The sequence below is a fragment of the Phyllostomus hastatus genome, unplaced genomic scaffold (assembly GCF_019186645.2).
Source record: "Phyllostomus hastatus isolate PE091 unplaced genomic scaffold, TTU_PhHast_1.1 phas_scaffold_501, whole genome shotgun sequence".
Classification (NCBI taxonomy): Eukaryota; Metazoa; Chordata; class Mammalia; order Chiroptera; family Phyllostomidae; genus Phyllostomus; species Phyllostomus hastatus.
In genome coordinates, this window is record NW_025334033.1 from 3,315,737 (window position 1) to 3,341,160 (window position 25,424).

Genomic DNA, 25,424 nt, shown 5'->3' on the forward strand with positions numbered 1-25,424 from the left:
AAAAAATTGATTTGGGGTAATCTGAAAGTAAAACTGCAGATGATATCAACATGAGATGTCGCACAGAATATGTCCATGAGATTTGTCAGAGGGAGAAAGGAAAACCAGGCCACCCTTTACTGCTCAGGGTTAGGGCATAGAGCTATTACTAATTCTAGATACTCTTAAAATCACAAACATTTGTGTCATGGGTGTTGAAATTTAAATGTATTCAATCAAAAAGTTAAAATTAATAATTTTCAAACTGGTAATGACAAAGAAAACAAAAACAAGTTTGTGACTCTGAAGAAAGCCAGGAAAGGGGGGAAAGGAAATAGATAGAAAGACTGGAAATGAAAGAGCAAAAATAAATATGGTGGCGCAAGTTCCATTGCATCTGTAATCACAATGAACATGAGGGTCAACCTTCCCCAGAAGCTGGAAGACCTAGCCAGGGGACTGTGAACGAAGATGAAATGACATGTTTAAATATGGGAAAGGAAACAAAACTGCCATAATTTGTATACTCTGAATATCTTTTAGAAAACCAGTGTTGTTTGAACAGTGCTTATTCATTTCAAAAACAGAAAAAGGAGTCTTGCCCCACACAATTCCAAATGATTAATCAACTAAATATAAAAAGACAAATAAAAGACAAAAACATATAGAAGAAAATATGGGACATCTTTATACCCCTGGGAGTAGCAAAGGCTTTTTTAAAAGTGAATTTAAAAAGTTCTTAAAAGATATAAAGAAAGTACTTATTACTTTGACTACTTCAAAATCAAATGTATAGCCCCGACTGGTGAGGCTCAGTGGACTGAGCACTGGCCTGCCAACCAAAGAGTCACCAGTTCAGTAACCAGTCAGGGCACATGTCTGGGTTGCGGACAAAGTCCCCAGTAAGGGGCATGCAAGAAGCAACCACACATTGATGTTTTTCTCCCTCTCTTCCTCGTTTCCCCTCCCAAAATAAAATAAATGAAATTTTTTTAAAAAATTAAATGTATAAATAAAAGACATTGCAAACAAAGTCAAAAAGCAAGCAAAATCCCAAGAAAAGATGTTTGCAATACATACAGTAAGGATTTGTTCCAAAATCTATGTGACTTGCAAAAATTAAAGTTTGATGATATCACTGATTAAAGTTATTAATAGTATAACATGGCACTCTAACTGTGGAGGACTATTTGACAGCCTCAAATAAAATTAAAACTGTATGTCCTTAGTGAGCAAGCAAATTTTCTTCTCTATAGCTGACTTAGAAAAAACCTTGCACGTTTGCACAGGGACACTCACAATTCTCAAACGATATACTTCCAACCAATAACAGTAGTTGAGTCTCAGAAGAGGATGAGAATGTCATCAGGGGTAAAGGATGGTGCGGTGCAGAGGGCTATGAAAGAGAACTTATGGAATGCTTAATAGTTTTATGAGAATGAATATTACCTAAAGTAATTCAAAATTAATTCTTCAAATCTTTGTGTGGAAGTTTTATTTTCAGTTTTTCAGTGCTCAGAATAAGCCTCTCCTGTGGCCGTTAAAAGAAACAGTAGCCCGCCTGTTAATAATACAAGGACCCAGGTTGGGCCCAGTGTTTCTGTAACCATGAATCTCTGCAACGGTGTTCATTTGCTACAACCAGAAGAGTGTTTAAGATGAGGATGAAGTTTATGTGTGCCCTTCACCTTGTGTTGACGAATTTTGGTGGGAAATAGTCTGCACTTTAGGTATATCGATTTTAAATATTTAAACATCTGTGATTTTGTTGTTGTTTAATGCTGATGTGGTGGGACTTACTATTTAGTCCACCTTTTAGGATGGCAAAAATCTTTAAAAGTACATCAAAGGCAGGTTATTCTTTCCAGTCCTGTTTCAAGTATGCAGAAAATGGTAGGTTATGCACTTAAATTTTTAACTTCATTATACAAATGGCATTAAGTCAACCACAAAATAACTACCAATGATAACTGCATTGTTTCAACTGAGATTTTATTCATGACTATGAGTCATTTTTCCTTCTCAAAATGAGAAGCGGATTTTTTTGTTTTTTTTTAATGATTCCCTAAGACACCTAAATTTTGACCATATTTTTCTTCTGCTTTGGAAATTCATTTTTCAATCAGTTGTTATATTTCTTTAAGAAATGTCTTTAATTTTTTTTTAGGGAAGGAACAAAGCTAGCAAAGAAACAGATGTGTCCCATATAAAATATGCAATAAATCTTGTCCCACAAATTCTTTGCTCTGAACTTTCTGACAGAAACTGTCAAATAGCCACTTTAATTCAGGTATAAAATGTTCACTCCGTGTCATGGCGCCAACCGCCATATGCCAGAATAAAGTTAGTGACCAGCCATAAAAACAGCAGCATAAGCACCTTTGAAACGGTACAAGTCATCGTGGGTGAGAACGACTCATATAAATCCATGGGGAATTAATCTAGGCTTTGCTACTATCCTGCTGTGCATTTACAATGAGCTTCTACTGCCACACAGCAGAAGTAGTAATACTTTTAAAAGGAAAGAGAATAAGAGAGCCGTGTGTCCACCTAATGAGCTTGTGGGAGGGGAGAAGGGGGTTCATGGATCAGAAAGCAATTGCTTTCCCTCCCCCTCCTTGGAGCTCTGGAATCCCCTTGAAGAGGGCAGGTCCCAAGCCTCAGTTGAACATGTGGGGTTCTTCTTCAGCTTCCATTGCCCGGCTTCACAGATCATGTGAAACCAATCTCCCCGAAGCGAAATCACAAGAAATGACTTCAGCTCCATAAATCATTGTTACCATCCCACAGGACAGGGAATGCTATGGTTTTTCTCCAGCAAAACATTTCAAGCCTCTGGTTTCATGAGTTGTATTTTTTTTTTCCTTCCTGAAATCAGCTTCATGCCGTTTACACAAAGAACCTCAGTGTCCTGCCTAAAGGAGACAGTGGCACTCCTCCAAGTTACTTAGTGTCGAGCATCTCCACTTCTCTCAGGCTTTCAGGGAGACCCAGTTCCTGCCAGGTGTGTGTGTGGCTTGTCATATGCCCAGAGGCTTCACACTTGCTGCCAAGCATACGCTGACCCTCAATAGCTTTTCCTACTCAAATATTCTTTAGCCCATATTTTTCAAATACAAAACAAGTATACTAGGTTTAAGAATCATAGACAGATATTATACCTTATTTTGTAGCATTAGACACAATTTTAATACTTGTGGATGTCTAAAACATTACTAAGCCACAAAAAGAGGAAGACTAAAGGGTGAAGCAATAGATTATTTCCAAGTTGAATCAAAAGATTAAAATCTGCTTTAATTCTACTTGATAATATTTCAATAGTCTTTTCTAATCAAACATTTCCCTACAAGGTCACATTTAAGAAATACTGTCAGAAAATCATTTTGAAGTGTTATCTTGGGTTTCTAGAAACCCAAGATTATTTTGTTTTATTAGAATGGGTTCCATACCCACTTTGAAATAAAAGCTTATTTTTCAAAAATTATTGTTAAGAATTAGAAATTAAATAACAAATTATCTATAAAAGGATTCTTAAGTGTTGACATATGCCTTGACATGTTAAATGAAAAAATAAAAAACTGAATTATATATTCATTATGATCTCAACTGTGTAAAAAACCCCAAATGAGTATGTGATTATAAGTATATACCTGCATTTCTGAAAAATGAATAAAAATATTGATTTATGCCATTATTCAAAAAAGCCTATACACCATTTTTATTTCTTTTTTCCTCAAATATCCAAATGTTCTACAGTAAGGATTGATTACTTTTGTATTTTAGGAAAATATAATCTTTGTTAGTAGGTTTCTTTTTTTTGTATTTTGTTTTTTATTTAATCTTTAGTGTATTTTTCTATTACCATTTAGTCCTCTTATACCCCCTCCCCCAGCAATCACCCCACTGTTATCCCTGTCCATGAATCTTCTTTCTTTTTTGCTTGAATATATATATATATTTTGAAAATATAAGAATTTGTAAAAAAAAATGGGTGACAGAAAAAGGAGGATGACAATTACTGTTGAAAGGTGACTCCAGAGGAGCCACCTTGAATCCCATTAAACTCACCATCAGCGCTCTGACCTCTGCAGTCTTATGAGCAGCATGGTCAATTTTAAAACCAAGCTCATTTCTTTGTTTTCTTTCACTGACTCTGATTAGGATCCCTGGACTAATGGTCTGTGTGTGTACGCAAAACTTCTACTGGTAGAACAAATTTAATGGGCTTTAATGTGGAAAATGTTTTCTGTAGCATCGTCTTTGAGAATCCAAGTTCTTCCAGAAATTTTTTCTTGGGAATATCTCCCAAGAAGCAGACTATTACTTAACCTTCCTTGGACCTAAATTCTTGGTAACATCACAGCTACTGAAATTATGGTTATTCTTGGCTACCATTTCTAGTAGATCAATTGAAATCCTCAGCTATGACAAATTCTTGATCATCTGAAAGAAAAGTAGATAAAGTATTTAAATTAATATTCAAAGGAGTAGCAGATGTCAGGGAAGTTAGACATTTTTTTTTCAGTTACCATGGCTCTGTAAATTCAGTTTCCTAATAAGTACACTTCACCTTTGCCAGGGTTCTGAAAGAAGACTGGCTTAAGGATAGCCAGGGTGTTTCATGGTAACTTACTGGACATTCTGGTGGTCCATTCGTGTTCATCACTAAGCATGTGAACACTTATTACCTAGAGGGAAAGCTTCAATTATGTAACAAGTGTCTTATGAACAGAGATGTCAGAGGTTTAGTATATATAAATCTAAAGAAGAACTCTTTGTGAAGGTGTGGGTGCCACATTATATTTTATCTGATATATGAGTATGGCTTTTCTCCCCTCTTTTCATTTTTGATTAGTTAAGATCAACCTCAAGCTATTAAGATCTCTGACCATGCATAACGGCTTTTTATCTGAGATTTAGTCTTTAAATGTGATTAAAAACATTCTTCATATTGAATGTATTTCTGGGCAATTTATAAAAATATGTGGATGGTTACTTTATAGAGATCATAGAATTCCATGTTCATGTGTGTAGATGGAAGTTTATAAATAAACAACTTTAGGTCTTTAACATAGGTGACTATTCATTTAAATTTAACTTATCCATTCAAATGCTGGTTTTTCAGTTATGGCTTCTTATTTTTCTAATTTTTCACTGTGCAATAATATGATAATTTTATAATTTTAAGCAAGAATCTATAAAGAATAACACTGTGGTTCAGTGAAAACTAGATTGAAGTAAGGGGACAAGTTCTGTCTTTTTTGCCCCAGACTGGTTGTATGAGCTTAGGCAAGTCACTCGTTTTCAACGTGCTCTGCTGCCGCTTCCAGCAGCATCTATCTTTTTCTTATTATATGAAATGATGCTAAGTCTTTGACAAACACATGGAAAACAAAAAGCCTATTAACCAGAAAGGCAGAAATAGCAACTGTAACATTTTGGTATAACATGTGATTTTTTTTAAAGTAGATGTATTATTTATTTCTGTAATATAAATTTTATTAGCCACACCAAATCTAATGCTTTATATTCTAACTTTTTTCTTTTTATTGTATTGGAGTGACATTGATTCATAAAATTATATATGTTTCAAGTGTACAATTCTATAATACGTCATCTGTATATTATTTTGTGTTCACCACCCAAGTCTTCTTCCATCACCATTTATCCCCCTTTACCCTCTTCTACCTCGCCCTCCCTCTTCCCCTCTGGTAATCACCATACTGCTGTCTATGAGTTGTTTTTTATTAATTTTTTTTACTTCCTTCACCTTTTTCACCCAGACCCAGCGTTTTGAGTGTGAATGTCCATCATCATCATCATCATCATCATTGCTGCCACCACTATCAATTTCATTATTTTAGTCATTTGTATTAAACTGCCTCATGAGTAATAGCAGCTAGTGGGTTGACTCCCCTTGGATCCCATTAGCTGTGGCTGGTGGGCTGAAATGGTCACACGTGGGTCAGTGCGGTGTTCTATCATCATAAATCTAATGTTTATTTATTCAGTCTCCTATTGTTTAACTTAGTTCCTGTGTAGCATGAGAAGTTGATAGGTAAGTTCTTACATTTCTTCTAGCTCCAAAGTCCTCGAGTATATGGTTTGATTGTATCCAGTATATAGATGAGCAAGTGGAGGTATGAAGAATCAAGCGTTGGCCCTAAGTAGCACAGATAGTCATCATAGGCAATTAATTAATGGGAAACCCAAAGAAGTCAACTGGTGAACTTATTTTTTTTTCTGATTTGTTAATGCAGTGCTAAAAGAAAGATTTGTTGGAAAATCTAGTATTAAAATGCGATGAAATAAAAGACAAACAAATGAATAAACAAGGTGCTTGCTTTTAAAGAGCACTAGTGTAGCCCTGGCTGGCGTAGCTCAGTGGATTGAGCACAGGCTGCGAACCAAAGTGTCTCAGGTTTGATTCCCAGTCAGGGTACATGCTGGGCCATGACCCCCAGCAACCGCACATTGATGTTTCTCTCCCTCTCTCTCTCTCTCTCTCTCTCTCTCTCTTCCTCCCTTCCCTCTCTGAAAAATAAATAAATAAATAAAATCTTTTTAAAAAAATTTAAAAAAGAGCACTAGTGTAAAAAGGAAGAAAAAATGAGCATAGACTCTCTTACACTTTGCTCGTAAGCCTGCCACCAAATTCAGTCTAGTAGCTACATTTATAGTCATTCTCACCAATTGATGGATCAACAAGTTATTGATTTATTAACACTTCATTTATCATCTCAAGTGCTAAGCATTTTGAATACAAAGTTTTAAAAAACTCAGTACATGCCTTCCAGAAACTACACGAGCTATACCTTTAGGCTAGTGCTAATCCCAAGATAGGACAGAGGGGTGTGGGGAAGGAGAACCCCTTCAGTGTCAGTGTACCTGCAGTTTATCACCAGATGGTCTTTGATAGTCTCATGACTCTGAACCCCATTGTCTTTGAAATTTCACCAAAGTTCTTTATGGAGGAAAGTGGGGGCAGCCCGCTTTTAGAAACCTAGCTTCTTTGCCATTCCTAATATTTCCTAAATGATGATTCATTCAATGTCTACCCCACAAGCAATGAAGCTGCGGACAGAGTTCACTATTCCTCCATGAACCCTGAAAAATTCTAAAGTATGGTGGGAGGCCTGAGCCTTCCCATTGGAGATGGGATGGCAGGGATACAAGGTAGACACCCCAGGAAACAGGATTTATGTATAATTCTTCTCTAAGTGAAAATCATATTTTATAAATATGCTTATTTAGAAGTATCTGTGACAAAATGACTAACAAAAAGCATTTTTACAAAAGACATGCCACTTCCATTAATGTTGATAAGTTAAAGGTCTCTGTGGGCCTAGAAGACGAGATAGCAGGGAGAGTGGCCGGCCCTGTTTGAGGCTGCAGACACCTGACTCCCATTAATGGTAATGAGCCTCTCACTGGATCATTCTAAAATTTTACCCCCATGGTCTGTTTTAAAGCATCAAGAGTCAGGAAATTTAGAGTGAAAGCTGAAATTCCATCTTGGCACTTTCTCACTGATGTATATACTTTTATGAAAAATGTGCAGTACAGTGCAGCTCCAAGATACCACCTTTGTGTTTGAGAATTCTGGAGACAAACACTGCCCCCCACCTCTGGGAAGCAGCAGGGGGCATTAGAAAGTATATCGGATTATGAGTCAAGAGACCTGGATTCCGACACTATTAGTGTGACCCAGGAAAGCCACTTCATCAACTTAGATATCCATTTTCTCATTTTTATAAAATTAAATTGTTGGACTAGGTTATAGTAGGTTACAGATTATATTGTCATATCAACTTTCTCAAGTAATCTCATTTGTGTCACCTTGAAGCCAAAAGTTGCTGGGTATAGAAAGTTGGACAGCATGAGGAACTTCGCTTGACTAAACAGAAGCAAAGTGGAAAAGATAGTGGGATGTTAAAAGCTAATTAAATGGTTGCCTTCAAGAAGAATGAGCAGAATTCCTATTAAGTCTAAAGGTGGAGTGTTGTGTCATTGTTGTCGGTGGCTGAAAAACTTTCCTGTGGCACAAAATTCTCATCTAAGGTGAAGAAGGTATATTGAAAAAAAAGATTCATACAGCTTTTACAGAGGGCTGACTCATAAGTCATTCATAAATAGTGGATAAATTTACTTCATTTACGTTCCAATTATACTCACAACATTGTTGCCTCCTAGGATTTTGACCAGGTAAAATGTTTACTTTTACAATAACTACTATAAAGAAAAATCAGATGCATAATTTCATGAACACTTACAATTATTATTGTAGTCTCTTAAACTGTATTCATCACCTACACAAATAATAATTACAGTCATCACAGAATACAAAAGAATATTTCTTTCCATTGTATAATCATGGAGATTTTTCTAATATAAATTATTATAACAGTAAGATATTTTATGAGGTATCTAATATTATCACACCTGGGTTTAGAAATATAAAAATGTAAGTAACTTAAAATCATAAGTGCTTCATAAGCTTGATGTATCAGAATTTTTCAACCTTTTATGAGGAGTTAAGCCCTGCTGCCTTAAGGCCACCATTGTGCTTAAAGAGTTGGCATCTCCCTATGCATCTGGAGTGGTACTCCTTATGCTCACGTGGGGGGGAAGAGACTGAGAGAGTGAGCTGTTCAAGTCATTCTCTGAGGTCTGCAGTTCAGAAGAACTTTGGTGGAGAAAGGCCCCAGGTGCCCAAGTTAGGTGATGCCAGCGTTTTGCTTTCCTTTGATGCCCATAAAAATATTCAGGCTCCCTTCTGAAGAGCAACTGAACAATGGCAGATAAAAATGATGAAAAAGATGAGCTCTGGAAAGTCTGATTGAACACTACAGGATCTTGGCTCAAACATCAGCCTGAGAGTTAGACTAGATGACTTTCAAGGCTCCTTTTATCTGGGTTCCTTTGATTTTATGACTCTAAAGACCTCTTCAAAGCCTTCTGATACAATGTCTTTTACTCGGTACTTTCATCAAAAAAGCTGAGTTTTCTAGACTACTTTGGCCTTAGACAGGTGACCTGGAAATCAAATTATACCCATATATTGGGAATCCTGATCTCATGCCTTTTCACAACTTCAGACCAGTTTACACAGAAAATCTCACAAATGGCCCCACGTGCTCCAGAGATTTATCACCCAACTAGACATTTGCAAATGTGAACTCTGTGACAAGACCTGCAATGATTGCTCTCATTTAACTGCAATCAGGAAAACTAATAAAATAGGAAGAACAGCGAGGAGGGTATCCTCTGTGGGCAAGCATACTGAGAGAGAGAAAAAAAATGCAAGGGTACAACTGCTCCAAAACTCAGTGTTTCCACATGTTTATAGTTTTCTCTTCTCAAACTAATGTTAAAAGGTATCCCCGTTCCCACTGCCAGTGTGCTGTTGCCTGTGTTGGGGAAAGCGTTCTTTCCTCCTGGGCAGTGCCTGACGGGGCGCTTTTCTAAGAAATGCGAAATGACTGCCGTGTTCTCGTAAGATGGTGCCACATGAAGTGGAGCTCCTGCCTTTGTTTCCCTGTTAGCATCACCTGACTCCTCTATTTGTAGAGCTGTAATAAAAGCAGTTTCTTTACTGTGCGTCCTGTCGGTTTACACCAACCACGTCAGGTCTATAAACCATGGTGTATTAAAGTGTAATAGACTGTGTAAAGAATACTAGGAAGATATTCCAACCCCCGTCCCTTTGCCTCATTTCACAATTTACTACCTCCCAGATGGGTATCTGTAAATATGACTTAATTATGTTTGGCATAGCACCCCCACTACCCCCACTTTCTTTGAAGAGTGACCTCCTCCTTCAGCCACTTTTAAGTGTGCAAATGCGACCTTCTTGAGGATAAAATCTGCATATTTAGGGACATTTAAATGATGAATAGTCTTAGACTGAATGCTTTGTGGAAGTGTACTTTCACATATAAAAACTTTATATTTTTTATCATTATTATACAGGATTGGGCAAAAGTAGGTTTACAGTTGTTAATACGTGAAACAGAGACTTTATTCCTATATTATTGTTTATTAATTATTATTTTCCATACAAACAACAGTAAACCTACTTTTGCCCTACCCTGTATTTTAAAAGTTCAGTCTGAACCAGATGAAATTCAAGGGTTAATGTTATTTGTGCCTGTGATATGTCAATCTCAATAATATGTCTAAAACAGGATGTAACAGGATGAAAATCAGTACTCTTTGCTGGACTGCTTTTTATTTTGTTGCAAAAAGAAAATTGGAAGATTAGAAATTGCTGAGCTAGGAAATGGGCCCAGGTCCCCCTGTGCGGAGATAATGAGCAGGGGCTGCATTCTGTGAGTGTGGGTCTCCATCTGTCAAATAACCAGAGTACCAGCTAGGCGTTAGTTGAGAGAAAGTTTGTGAAATGAATCTTGGTTGCTGTCCTCAAGAAGCAGAGAGTCTAGTAGAGTGAGCAGACCACCTGCAGATGATCTCAGTACCATGTCCCATGTGTATGAGCACAGTGCTATTGGGGTTCTCCTGGAAGGAGAGGCCCATGTGGAGGGCTTCAGAGAGGAGGTGACTTAACATGTAGAACCACTGAATTTTTCTTTGAAAACTTGGTTTTCAAAGAAAGAAAAGACTTTTACAATGTGTGTGTTTGGGAAGGAGAAAGGCAAGGGTCAAGAGACATTCAAAGTCCAGGAAGCAGTATGCCCAAAATAAAGGTGTAAAAAAATAGGTGGAGTGCCAGGAACAATGGACAGGGGCATGGAGGGTTTAATGGGAAGCAGCTGGAGCCAGGTTGTGAGGGCTGACTGCGCAGTGTGCGTCCTTCAGCTGGACGGAGGGGAGCTAGTGCACACGCTAACAAAGCATGGCATAATCCAGTCTGCCTTTCTTGTTTTCAATTACAGTGGGCATAAAATATTATATTAGTTTCAGGTGTATGACTAGTGATTAGACATTTATATACTTTACAAAGTAATTGCCCAGTAAGTCTAGTACCCATCTGACCATACATAGTTGTCCATATTATTGACTATATTCCCTATGCTGTCTATACTACATCTATATTACATCTCCCTGACTTCTATAAAATGACAATTTGTACTTCTTAATCCCTCTTACCTTTTTCACTCATCTCTTCAACCCCACTCTCATTGGACAACCATCATTCTGTTTTCTGTATCTATGAATTTGTTTCTGTTTTGTTTGTTAGTTTATTTGTTTTTTAGATTCCACATATAAGTAAAATTATATGGTATTTGTCTTTTCTCTGTCTGACTTACTTCAGGTTGCATAATAATCAATTCATGTTTTTGCAAGTGGCAAGACTTCATTCTTTTTATGGCTGAATAGTACCCATTGTATATACATATCACCTCTTTATCTATTCATCTATCAATGGACATGTATATTTTGACCATTTTAAATAATGCTATAATGAACATAGAGGGGTGCTTAGCATTTTTGAATTAGTGTTTCCAATTCCTTCAGATAAATACCCAGAAGTAAAATGGCTGAGTCATATGGTAGGTCTTTTTTAAATTTTTTGAGGAACCTCTGAATGTTTTCCATAGTGGCTGCACCAATTTATAATCCCACCAACAGTCCGTCCATTTTTTCATTAGATTGTTTTTTAATGTTAAATTGTATGCATTCATTACATATTTTGTATTTTAACCCCTTACCAGGTGTATCATTAGCAAATATCTTCTCCTATTCAGTAGGTCACCTTTTTATTTTGTTGCTGGTTTCCTTTGCAGTGCAAAAGCTTTTTAGTTTGATATAGTCCCACTTTTTTATTTCTTCTTTTGTTGTATTTGCCCTAGGAGACCTATCAAAAAAGAATTGCTAAGGCCAATGCCAAAGAGTTTATTGTCTATGTTTTCTTATAGAAGTTTTATGGTTTCAGGTCTTCCATTTAAGTCTTTAAACAATTTTTAGTTTACGTTCATATATGGTGTAAGAAAGTGGTCTAGTTTCATTTTTTCTGCATGTATCTGTTCAGTTTTCTCAACATTAATTGAGGAGACTGTTGTTACCCCCTTGTATGTCTTTGCCTCCTTTCTCATAGAGTGATTCACCATATATGTATGGGCTTATTTCTGGGCTCTCTATTCTGTTCCATTGGTCTATGTCTGTTTTTATGCCACTACCAGGCTGTTTTAATTACTATAGCCTTGTAGTATAGTTTGCTATCAGGTAGCATAATATCTCCAACTTTGTTCTTTTTCCTGAAGATTGCTTTGGCTAGTTGAGGTTTTCTATGGTTCTATATAAACTTTAGAATTAATTCTAGTTCTGTGGAAAATGCAGTTGGCATTTTGATAGGGATTCATTCAATTTGCCTTTTAACTTGACAATTTGGTGTCAATAGAGAAAACGAGATTTATTGTGCATGCAGGGAACCTATAATAGGTCATTAGAGTCTGGAGCTTAAAGAATGAGTCTTTGTTCTCAGAAAACTTACTTTTTAAAAAGACCCCTTCATCATATCTTTCATTTAGTATTGGGGAAATGATTAATCAGATCAGAGATTGCATAACTCAATGATCATTAAGTGGGAAAAAGAATTACCAGTAGGTGGGAATAATCATAAATACTTGTCCCCTCACACCTACACCCTACTCACCCCCACCCGTCCACCCTCAACTCCCAAGTATTTGCAAAATTATAAATCAGTTTCTCTATTTTGTTCCTGAGGATTAAATAAAACAAAACAAAACAAAATAGCAAATACACTTACTTAGGTCAGACGTAAGGAAAACCCTTCTGTAAAGAGCCTTACCAGCATGGTAAGGACCCTGGCTTTGTGAGTGAAATGGGAAAACTGAGGTTTTGAGAAGAGGACACCTGATGTGACTTGAAAAATGATCACAAGCAAAATTATCATCCACTGAGCACAGTCGTGGACATTCTTAAGAAAGAAAGGGGAATTATGCTTGCAATTTTATATTATTCATCCAAAAGTCAGAGAGCTAGAATAGTGATTCCGAGCATTTGCTTCTAGCCAGTCAGTAATGAATGGCTGCCATTTTTTAATGCCTGCTATGTTATTCACTGAGTTAATCTCTCATGTTCAGTACATCCAATTGTCACAACCACTTTGCAAGGTAGGTCTTATCATTCCAATTTTATGGGTAAGACCCAGTAGAATTAAGTGACTTCCCCAAGGTGTTTCAGTTAATAAGTGGCAGAGCAGAAATTCACTATATGTCCACCTGATGCAAAGCCCAAACTTTTTCTACTATGCTACACCTGCATGTAACTTTGTCAGAACAGCTGTCCAGCTGGAAGCTTGAATGCCCAGTAGCCTCAGTATGATGTGGAACCATCAAAGATCTCGCTGCAAAGATTCTGACTCAGCCAAGCACTGTTCCCTTTGCATGTAGCCATCATAGCTATGTGGGAGGTAGGAACTATTGTCTTCATTTTACAGAGGAGAAAACTGGAGCACAGAATACATACAATTTATCCATGATGCTTAAGTGGCAAAGCGGGGCTTAAAACATGGCATTTAGCTATCTCAAGTTCTGATTTGCATTCCTTGGGCCTACAACCATTGACTAAAAAGGGCCATTTCTGCTTCACTTGGTAGACCACAGTACTTATGAATTTCAGAATTGTTTTTGTGAGCGATTTTATGATAACTAATGAGACACTGGCCATGAAATGAACCAGAAAACCAAATTCCAAGGCACTAAAGATTTACACAAAAACAAGTGGTCTTTATTCAGTAAAGGCTGCATTAAATAAAATACACATAAATATATCTTAAATGGAAAAAAAACCTTCAAAAGAAGCCATGTGCTTTTCTTTCTGTGACATGGAATTATGAAAAATAACTGTTACTTGAAAAAATTAAAGTTTAAGAAAAGCAACACTGTTCTACCAATGACAGAAAAATTATCATATGCTGTTAGGTCATCATGCAAACTGACCACTCAACTTTCTCTGAACACTTCCAGAAATTCACATCATCACAGTGTATATGTAGCCTTTGTAAAGATCAGAAGACAGAATTGATGTTAAGTGAAAATTTTCATTTTCAGTACTCTGCTTCATTTTCCTTATTGCTTTTATCATCTTAAACTGTGAGACTATCATCATTCTGAGCAGCTTTACTCTCCAAATTTGGAATATAATTACATTTAACTCAGTGCAGACAATGAGACACCTTTTTGTAAAAGAAAGAGGAGAAAGAGGAGTAAGGTTGGGGATGCCTGTTATTTCTCTGTCTCCTCTGGTGCTGTGTCAGTTTCTGACAACTTCTTCAAACTTCTAAGAAACCTACCCACCCCCCACCACCACCACACATGTGATCCTAAACTTAAACCAAGAAAGAAGCACCTAAATACTGTTATCTGTGTGGCTCTGTAGAATAGAAGTCTAAATAAATCCCACACATAGATTCAGGGCCACTGCTAGCTAAAGTGGTAGTTAATGATAATTGTTATCTAAGACTTGCCATCTTCAATTTAAGCATCGTCTCTCCCTTTTTCATGCCAAGTACCTATGTGGCATGTTCTGGCGGCAGGTGCCCTGAATTCAGAACATAGAGTCTCATTTTATAGGCAACAATCCATGCTCTGGTTTGGTATATTTTTTGTTTGTTTGTTTGTTTTTTGCTACCCTTTATAAAAAATTACTCATACTTGATCACATTCTCAGATTTAACTATCTTCTCCAAATGGAATGGAAGTTCTATAGGGACCTTTGTCTGCTTTTTTCACTGGGAGATCCCATGCACCTAGAATAGGGTCTGGCACATGGAATGAAAGAACAGATCCACCTGTGTCATTATGCCAATAACTACTACTGGCTTAAGTCAGAGTTTGCAGAGTGAGATGTGACCAACAGGAATGTACTTTTTGTCCTACCCAGTGTTTGAAACATTCTTTTTTAAGTTGAAAACATCATTCAAAAATCCTAGCTTCTCTGAAAAAGGTGGAATACCTGGTGACACTGGCAAGTGCCTTCCCTCCCTCACATGGGACCTGGCCTTCCCATTTCCCAGCCACTCCCTGTTGGCTTCCTCCACTGAGACTGAGTCCGTTCCAGTCCTGAGAAGCCTGGGATTAAATGTTGGAATATAAGGGTATTGCACTCAGCCTACAGTTGCCTTATTTGTTGGAGATGTTAGAATTTGCATATGTGACTCCAGTCTTTAAATTTTTTCCTCCCAGGTAATGTCTTTTTGTTTTGCTTGGAGCATTTTGAAGTCTTTAAAATGTATTAATAACATGCTTAGAAATTTCACACATTGTGGCAGAAGATGTATTTGAGGCTTGTCCAACTTCCGGGTCACACCGTGGAGGGGCCTACCTTTTCTTTCTGTACATAAACCCTTTACTTAGGAAAAACTGACATCTCTAAGTTCTCATTTTCCTGAGCAATTTTTTCCCTAAAACCCTCAGAGGTTTTTCTGTTTGCATTGCCTCCTGGTAATACCTCTTTTTACATCTGGATGTGGCTTTTCTCCTGAGTCACCATATTCATAGAGCCATTGCAAATTCTTAGGTAATGCTTAATTCAGTTTGGAAAGGATATTTCTTGTCACTAAGTTTGTATGCAATGACAACTTGACCACAGTTTACTTAACACAGAGCAAAAGCAGCCACTTAGAAACCATTTGGTGACAGAGAACAGCAAAGGTGCTTCAGGCAGGTCACTCTGGCCTGGGAAGAATCTTCCTCCTGTTGACCATGCCCGTGACTTAGAATCACTGGATAAGATCAAACCACTAGTTTATTTCACATTTTGCGGAACTTGGTGTAGCCTATGCAAGACATGGGTCATTTGTCTGTATCTGATTGGCTAAGAACCAGTCTAATTCACAGAGGTTCCTGCTAGGAGGATGGGGTGGAAATTACATGGCAAAAGATGGCCATAACTGTGACTTGACCTAAAATGCTGTAGTTATCAAACCTAAATCACTTTAATGTAAAAAAAGAAATCATTTTTGTTAGATGAAATATATTGGACTTAGAGAATATAGCATACAACTTTATCTTCACCATCTTCTTTAGCCTATGTTCATATTCTAAATATGAAGTTTTATGTTTAGGAAACCTAGTATCTCTCGTTTTTCAACAACCTATATCCAATATATACATTCTTAAGCTAAAATAACTTATTTCATATGCAGGCCATTTCCATGTTTAAGGCACAACCGAAAACAAGCCAGGTGAAGTTGCTTCTTTCCTGGAGCTTACATTCAGTTGTCGTATAATAAACAAATGAGTAAACAAATTAGTCTGTCGAGCTGATAAAGGCTATGAGGGGAAAAGATAACAGGAGGAAGTAGGGGATGGGAGGGGAGCATGTGTGAGGAGGGATGATCTTCTTTTAGTGAGGTCAGAGAAGGTGATGCTTGGGTTGAGACCTGTTGGAGGGAGGGAGGCAGTCGCCCAGAGGCAGTGGGCAGGGTGTCGGTGGACGGGGTGTCCTGGGAGGAGGAAGGGTAGGTGCACCTGCTCAGTGCACTCAAGCATCAGCAAGGCACCAGCTGGCTTGGAAAGGAATGAGTGTGGAGAGGAAAAGGTGATGTCATAAAGGAGCCAGGGAGCAGACTTGCAGGGCCTTCAGGGACATTGTGAGGACTTTAAAGATTATGTCAGGGGTGATGGCAAGCAGTTGGAAGCTTTTGAGCACAGGAGTAACTTGATAAAATTTATATTTTAAAATCAATTGTGACATTAAGGATGATGAGGTACTAGGAATACCTGTTATGCCATTTGTTGAGCATATGTTTTGTACTAAGCACTTTACATGGATTATCTCATTTAATCTTTCTAATGCACAATTATACATAACATGTATGATGTACTACAATTCATTTATGTACTATGAGAGTGCTCACTGTGGCTGTTCTCAGAGGACACATGAGGCAGTAACTACATAGTGGACCATGAGTGACTCACCCACAGTCACACAGGTAGTATATGGCAGAGCCAGGCTTCATAAAATGGTGATATTTTAAAATCCTTTACTACCTTCCATGGAGTATCCCATACCCTAGATAAAATGATTTTTTTGTCATACATTTTACGTCATTGTAGCCTTAAACAAAAGGAATCTAAGGTTCATAGAAATTATGGCACCTATTTTTCTAGACATTTGTAAACTATAAGAGTGGTATGTATTATCATATATAATAATATCTCCTGATGAGAAAGCAGAATGTGTAAAAGAACCATCCCAAAATAAAACCTCCAAATTAAATAGACCCTACAGAGCACAGGTTCCTAACCTGCAAATTCAGAATTGTAACTCAGTTTCACTGATTTCCTTAGTAATCTTAAGTATTTTTTTCAATGCATTTAAAAACATTCTGAGAAAGGAAACCATAGGCTTTTCCAGATTGTCAAACGGGGCTATGGGTAGAGAGAGTATGTGCAAGGATTCAATGGATCTGTTTGAATCTGAGCAGAACTTCTAATAGTACTGGGTTTATTATGTTTGGGGGTAGGGAGTACTGAGCCCATACCAAGGCTCACAAAGAGGCCAACCATAGCCGGGGGGGCCATGTGGACCAACCTGGCCAGGTTTGTTCCAATCTATGCTTTTGTCCAGGTGTGGTTTCATATTGCCCCCTTTCACTCTCCCAAGTGTCCCACAAGAATGGAAATTACATGCCCCCCCACTAGCTTTAGCTATTATCAAGAAAGCAGTGGTGGTAGAGGTAGTGAATTGCATGCCTTTTCTGGGTCCAGGTAGGGGCTGCTAACCCCTGTACCTGGACTTATTTCAGTAACAAATGGGTATAATCAAAGTTAGAATATTATGCAAAAAAATATGCTGGAGGAAAATTCCATTTTAACCATAATTATTTCTCTATTACAGCCAAAAAAGAGCATAACATGGAAGAAAGTCACTTGGAGAATGCACAGAAAAGGTAAGCTGCTCTGATTTGGCCCCAATTCTTTCTATGACTAGCCATTTTATTATTATTATTATTATTATTATTAAAGCACACTCCACTTGCTCTGTAGCCACAACCACTATCCATTTCCTGAAAGTTTTAATTTTCTCCAAAGGTACCTTGGTACCCATTAAACCCTGACTTCCCCATTTTCCTTCCCCAGCCCTTCCTACTCTCTGTCTTTGTGACTTTGACTACTCTAGTTAGCTCATATGAGTGGAATCATACAGTACTTTTCCTTTTATGACTGACTTATTTCACTTAGCATGATGTCTGACTAGTCAGTCATTCTTTTGGCCCCGTTTGTTAAGACTGCTTTCAAGAACAGTAACAATCCTCAGAGAACTGGAATGAAAGCACTGTAACAGGACTTGGGAATAGTTTTCCTCAAGAAGCAAGAGATTAAAAAAACAAACAAACAAAAAAAGCAGGAGATCATCCAGAAGTGACTCACCTGCCTCACATGTCATGACACTATTTTTGTCTGTTTGCCTCTCCTCCATCACTCTGCTCCTCAACCACTTCATGGAAGTTAGGAACAATGTGATCCTTCTTAGTATTACAGCTAGGTTAAACCAGTTATTACAAACCCCTTAGAGACTCATTATGTCTTTCTTTCAATCCTAGAGCATATCTTGGGGGGAAGGGGAATGACTATGTATGGAAAACTCCCCCAGAATTCATGAGAAACTTCAGAGGTCTTCTAGTCACCTCTCCCCTGCCTCAAACCTCTTGTTGGCCCTTTTCTCTCTGAACAGACATCAGAGTGGGAGAGGCCAATAGTCACCGCCTGTGATCCCTCATAGGGGTTTTGTCTTAGTTGATCAAGTTAGTCAGTCTGGCTCTCCCGCCCTCATAGAAGGGGGAGTGGGGATATACTGAAGCATCCCCATTGTCAACGAAAAGAATCGAGATAAATTTTGCTGGTGCAATTCTAAAAGTACTAGAAATTAAATAAGAGATAAGCACAGGAAACACCATGTTTGGAAAAATGAGCTTTACAAGTGTGTGAAGAGAAGAGTTAGTCTATTAAATGCAAATGAACAAACTCTAGAAATGCACCCTCTTCCTCCCAAGAGTTCTGAAAGCCCAAAGACAGTACCGTCTGCTTCACTTTGACAGGTACCAGCATCTTGCCCTGCTTTGCACTGTAATTGCCACTAAAATTAAAATGCAGATAAAAGCAAGATTAGGGCAAATCCTGCATTTTTCTAAGTGCAGACATGTTCTTGAATTGTGATTATCATCTTCACACGATAATCTCTGAAAACCAAGACAGTCCTGTGGTTGTGGTTTTAGATTTTTGTGCCTCTTTATTGGCCTTATCCCTGGAGTGAGTGTCCCTTCTTTGGTGTGTAAAAGGAGTATGTCTATGTTATAGGAATTGTCAGCATGGGGTGGATGTCAAATTTCTAATTCTTCTTCAAGATTCTTGGGTAAGGAAAAAGGGGCCCACCTTAGAGGGGCCGAAGCTGCTGCTGTGCATTAGCCATGCTGAGGGGGTCATAAATTCCAGTTGTCAGCGTTTTCCGTGACTTTGTGGTGAAGGTAGTCTCGCTTTCATGTCATTCATGAAATATGTCCGATCCCATCTTTAATGTAGAAACCACAGTTGTTTGGTTATACTCTTTAAGGAGGTTGGTGGTCAGTGTTGCAATATTTGTGTGAGATTTAGGAAATTCTTCTGTTTTATTCTCAAGAGAAACAATTTACTCTGAGGCAAAGGAGTATTTGCTTTTCCTAAGCAGTTTCTGAAGGCACGCATGTAAAACAATAAGTGGATGTGCTCCACTCTGGCCTCTCAACACTGTAAAAGTAAAACCATTCAGTTGGCCACGGGCTCTTTGATATAATTGTTGCCTGTGCTTTAAAATGTTTATCTGAATTGAAAAGACGCAAATCAGACAATGAATTGTAGTGGGGAGAAAAGGAGTCAGGGAATAGTTTAGGGTGAAGTGAAAAACTTTTGTGAAACATAACGCGATCAGAAATCCATCAACTTTTAGAAGTTGAAAGCTAATTTAGAGTCATCCACTGACAAATAGGTGTTTCAAAAAGCATGATCGCCCCTTTATCTATTGGAGAAAACTCTCCTGCTGTTAAATATTGATTAATTTTCATGCTCAAACTTCAGAAGGTTTTCAACTATCAGCCTTCTGATGTTGAGTGAATCAGAATTAAATTTGAAAGGAAGAGAGTTTTGTTTGGGGAGGACAGTAATCTAGACTTTATCAGATAGACTAGCTTTTAGCTTTTCCTCAAACAAGAGAAAAGCACGGAAATCAAATAAGGCACATCCTCAGAGCAGCGTCCTTTCTGTCACCATTGCAGGATGCCAAAGCCAGGGCCCTCTCTGGGACTCTCTTCACTTTGGTTCTTCTGAAGAGGTTTGCTTGCCTTCTTAGTTTCCAAAACACACGGGGGGCGGGGGGGGGGGGCGGGGAATGCTGAAGTTATGTCTTTCCTTTAGTTTTCATCCACTTTGAGAGTTAGTAAGCAGGACCTTGCAGCTCCCCACAGGGACAGGTGGTGAGGGTGCATGGTTAGCTTCAATTTAGAGTTGGGCAGAGTGAGACCCGCAGGATGATGACATGCTTTTCGCAAGCTTGGTGATGACCCACCAAATAATGCTGTTATTCTCTGAACCCGCACCAGTATTGGCAATATCTCGGTCTCACAGTCCAGACTCCAACGGCCAGGGGTGTTCGGGTGATCCAAGAGGCACAGTGACAGGGGCTTCTGCTGTCCTCCTCATATCCTACTGGAAAGTAGGGGGCCATTTGTGTCTGAAGACTCAAAGTGAAAGACTTTCTCCTCTCTATTAATTCATAAATTAGTATGATTCTGTATAGAAGGTGAGCATAAGGAAGAGAAAAAATAACTATGTGCTCTGCTGGGAGTAATGTACATTATATATGATACAGGGGCAACTGTGTCTAAAGTGGAAACAGAAAAAAATAGCTTTTATTTCTTACATGCCCGTGTCAGTGAGCTTCAGCCACAGAAACATAGAGAGGAAAAAGCATTTCCCTGAGAATCAGGAGACCAAGATAGAGGCGCAGTGTGACAATACATGGTGACATTCAGTCTTTCCAGATCTGTTTTCTCATCTGTAAAATGAGAATTTTGGACTAGTTGGGCTATAAGTCCCTTCCAATTCTAAATCCCCAGGACTCTGAGAAAATCATGGCCTGTTCCTATAGGTTGCATTTCACTTATGTATTTCCATGCTACAGTAAGTTTGACTTTCATTTTGAAGGAAATAAAACTCTATGCCATAAAGTATACATTATTTTTTCAGTGTTTTGTCAGCCACAGAATTAGAAGTCCTGTCTGGGTGAAAGTGGACGGTGCTACTTTCTTCCATTGCTGGCTTTGCACCAAAATATGTATGTTTGGTATTAGAAGAGAGTCCCTTAAGAAATTACTACAGTTATTGCCTTTCTCCACTTATACACTTCCAGTCTTTTAATAACTGGGAACCAAAATTCCCTGACCAGTAGTTTTAATTTGCATTAAAAACAGATTTATTATTTACAGAAGCACAAAGAATTTATGGGACTCAGAGCTGCAGCTCTAGCTTGGATCTCGCCTAATCATAGCCATGGAATCAATTAACAGTTCATCTGTGAAATGTGATAAAATCTTATGAGATACATATTGGGCAATAACTGAGAATGAGATGAAAGTATGCTCCATAATAGTAACGGGGCTTCAGGGTTTTACAATCGCCATTGAATAGAGTTCCATTAGGAACTCAGTTTTCAGGATGGCCACAAAAAAATGCTGTGTCTGAACAGATGATAGAGCGTTGAGTAGTAATAAACCCGGCCAGCCATTCCTGCTTTGATTAGTTTCCAACACCCTAGAAAAGGGAGCCATTTATTTAAGTGTTCTTGCTCATGGCAAATGAGCTTGTGGGGCTTGGTGTGGGTGGGGGTGGGTGGGTAGAAAGATTGAGTGCAGAGCTATAAATTGCTGCAAAGCTAGTGCCTCCAAGAAGGGCTGCTTGGGAGGCCCAGGTAGTCTGGTGTGCAGTGAGCCTCCACGGTGTAGATCGGGAGGTTCCTAGTGATATCTCTCAATCTGCTTTGTAAAACTTTGGACCAGGCTGGAGTTCATCCAGTAAGATCAAAGGTGATTTTCTATCCAAATCTTGCAATGCCCTCAACATACATATATATATACACACACATATACATATACATAGATATATTCTTATATCATATAAAGTTATAAAGCATAGCCTTCTTAAAATCATAGAGGCTCAGTCTCCTATTTTACCCTTGAGAAAATTGAGTCAGATACTGAGTGATTGACCCCAGATTACAAAGCTAACAGATGCCAGAATAAAGATAGAACAGTTTTGATTTTCCATGAAACACCAACAGATTAATTATTCCCTATGGGCTTTCCAACTGACCACTGCTAATGCTACAGAATCATTATGTCATCAGTGTTCCATGTCATCATTAAACTTCAAATGAAGGGCAGGTACATGACATAGATTTAAGACAACGAGCAAAGTCAAAAAGTTGTACCCTACACACCCCCTGGAGTTATGCTTGCTGGTTTTTACATGGATACGTTATATGCAGGAGTATAACCGGTCAAGTTGAATTTCTTGGAAAATGGATTAGAGCAAATAGGTTTTCTGGGGTTTAGGATAAGCCACAGTAACTCTGAGACAGAGAATGGACAAGTGGGAAGCCGCCCCCAGCGCCCCCTCTTCACACCCTAATGAGTTTTAGTGTTGACAGCTTCTCACCCTGTACCTCACTCTGTTTTTCCCCCTGCCTGTTGCAGTTTTGAAACGACAGTGGGATATTTTGGGATGAAGCCAAAGTCTGGGGAGAAGGAGATCACTCCCAACTACGTGTTTATGGTGTGGTATGAGTTCTGCAGTGACTTTAAGACGATCTGGAAACGGGAGAGTAAAAACATATCTAAAGAAAGGTAAGGTTCGAACAGGGTCATGAATACCCCCTTTGGGAGTCTAGGAAACTGCCTTCTCCAACCTAACAAAGTGGACACATTTCGCACGTGTCAGTGTCGTCTTTCAGGCCAAGTGGACATGAGGACGGATTATTGCTTCAGGGCTCTTAGGGAAATTCGGGAGAGGCTTGCTGTCCACACAAGCAGATATACTCACGTGGTCTGATAAGTTACACTTTCTTAACCCCTTCCAATTACTAGCTAGTAAATGAAAGGGGAGCTGTGCTAATTTGCAACAGATTGCTTCTCTGTGTATTTTCATGTTGGCCCAGGCTAAATGAGGCAGCCGTGCTGTCGCAGACAGTACAAATAAAAGTGAATGCTTTTCCCATTAATATACTGAACTTGCATCAAAGGGAAATCTCTGAGACTCAGGCCACACTTAACACAGTGTTGAAGCCCCGCTCTGGATTTACAGCGCCACTTCTGACTCCTCGTATCCTGCTGAGGACATCAAACTGCCTGCCGCTCAGCCTCATTGCAGCCTCCTGATTTTATTAGTTGGGGGTAGAAGAAAAACCTCAGCTCTGAATACAGGGAGAGTGTGTGTGTGTTCATTCTTAGAAAGAGACTGAATTTGGCCCTGGTTATCAGAAAAAAGCATTTGTACTTGATCACTATTTTGATCAGATTGCCACTGCTCCACAAAGGGTATCAACTTCAAACAAGTCTCGTCAATACCCCTGCAGAACAGATGTATAAGAGTGTCATTCAAACTGGAGTAGAAGGAGTCAAAAAAAAAATTCTACAAATTAAGGGAAATGGTTTATTGAATTATAGCATCTATACGTCACTCAACACTGAGACCTAAAATGCCTTAGTTCAGTACTCTGTAATCAGAGAAAAGGTATGTGCAGAATACATATATACAATACACTAATAATATTTCACCTAAAAAAACTATTTTTTTAAAAGTGATAAAAATTTAGAGATTTTTATCCAGTATTACTGAGTATCTAAATGTTTTCTTGGGGAATCTTTTCAAAAGCCTGCTTTCTTTCTAAGGAAGTGGAAGAGCTTTAAAAATGTTCATCAACATATCTTTCCACTGTTACCTCTTTGGGAATAGTGAATACATCCATTATATAGAGAAATTGAAACAGAGAAATAGTTGTGACATTTTTAAGAAAACAGATCATTGATAATAACATTAAAAAAAATCCTAAAAATCTTGACACCCAACTCATTTGCTTTGGCCCTGCTACTGCTTATTTAACCCTTTCAACTTCTGTGAAATACATTCTATTTTGTGAGTTTCATAGGACAGTGATAGCTCCATGCTCCTCTCCCTCTCCACACGCCACACCTGATGGCCGGGAAACCAAGCAGTGGGCTCAGAATGCATAGCCTTCGCTTAAGATTTTGCACCTTACATTTTGAGCGTAGTCCTTAGTGAATTTGTCCTTGAGATTAGAGCCCTAAAACTGGTCCAAAAAACAAAACAACAACAAAAAAAAACAACAGAGAGGGTAATTAATTGCTTTTCATTGTAATCATCTTCTGTTGAAATATTCAAATATATTCCAAATGAAAGAGATTTTTTCCCTACCACCAAGGTTGCACCAGATAAATTGGGGGTCCGCAGTGGTGGTGGCCTCCTTTAAAATGACATGTCCTCGGATTCCTAGTCATAGGCATTTGCAGCGCTGCTTCCTGGGTGCAGCTGGTGAATTGCCCACTTCACACTCTGTAAACCAACACCTTTAAAGGGTCATGACTTCACAGGACCCTTTTCAGTTCTTTTCATTGAGTGATTTCAGGGGTCTCCTCATTCCAGCTGCTTTGCGAGATGGATCACCGGCATTTCCAACCTAAAACAACAACATCTCTGAAAGTTAATGGCGGCTCATAAAATATTTTTGGAAGCAGCTTGTTTACAAAAATCTATTTACTAAGAAACATTAGCACATTATGTTTATTACTGCTCAGCCAGTTAAACACATTGATTAATAGCCCAGATTTTCTTATGAAGTAAGGATTTTTTATAATTGTCCTCTGCCTTCTAAGGGTTTTAGATTTTCAACTGTTGGAGCCATGTTAAAATTATGGTAAAATAAGCAAATTAACTTCAATTCTTCTATTGTAATTTAAAATGAGAAGCAATATGATTACTTTGTTTTGATACCCAATTAATTATGCTTGACATTATCATTTTTTAATTACACTATTTCCAGAAATCCGATGAATCCCAACAACATTGAACTCAGGGGCAGCAACATGACTAGCACAAAGCCAGCCTCAAAAATAAAACTCACATGAAAACACAATGGCTTATAATTATGAGGAAAAAAGAAGGCAATCGTTTGGATCTTATCAGAAGAAATTTCACCTGCTTGATTTTTAGACATTTGAAGCCCAATAAAACAGGCATTGGAAAAAAATAACTATCAGTACTAGTATTTTCAAAAAGATAGGTTGACTTCTAAATGAAATGGAAGTATTGAAAACTACCTTAAGCCACTTGAGGTCGATTTTAGATTGTTTACTTCTTGGTCTGCTTAGTATGGTTTCATGAATAAACATTAGCTTGATGCAAAATTGA

The 25,424-nt window shown here is 38.2% G+C and overlaps 1 protein-coding gene across 3 annotated transcripts in view; it reads left to right on the forward strand.

Moving 5' to 3' along the window:
* The window catches only part of FMN1 (formin 1), a 355,246-nt gene that overhangs the window by 296,585 nt on the left and 33,237 nt on the right, over positions 1 to 25,424 (forward strand). For all 3 annotated transcript variants that reach the window (XM_045823499.1, XM_045823500.1, XM_045823501.1), the window contains 2 exons: positions 17,809 to 17,860; positions 22,694 to 22,843. In XM_045823499.1, coding sequence (XP_045679455.1) covers positions 17,809 to 17,860; positions 22,694 to 22,843 — 202 coding nt within the window. The remainder of the gene's footprint in view (positions 1 to 17,808; positions 17,861 to 22,693; positions 22,844 to 25,424) is intronic.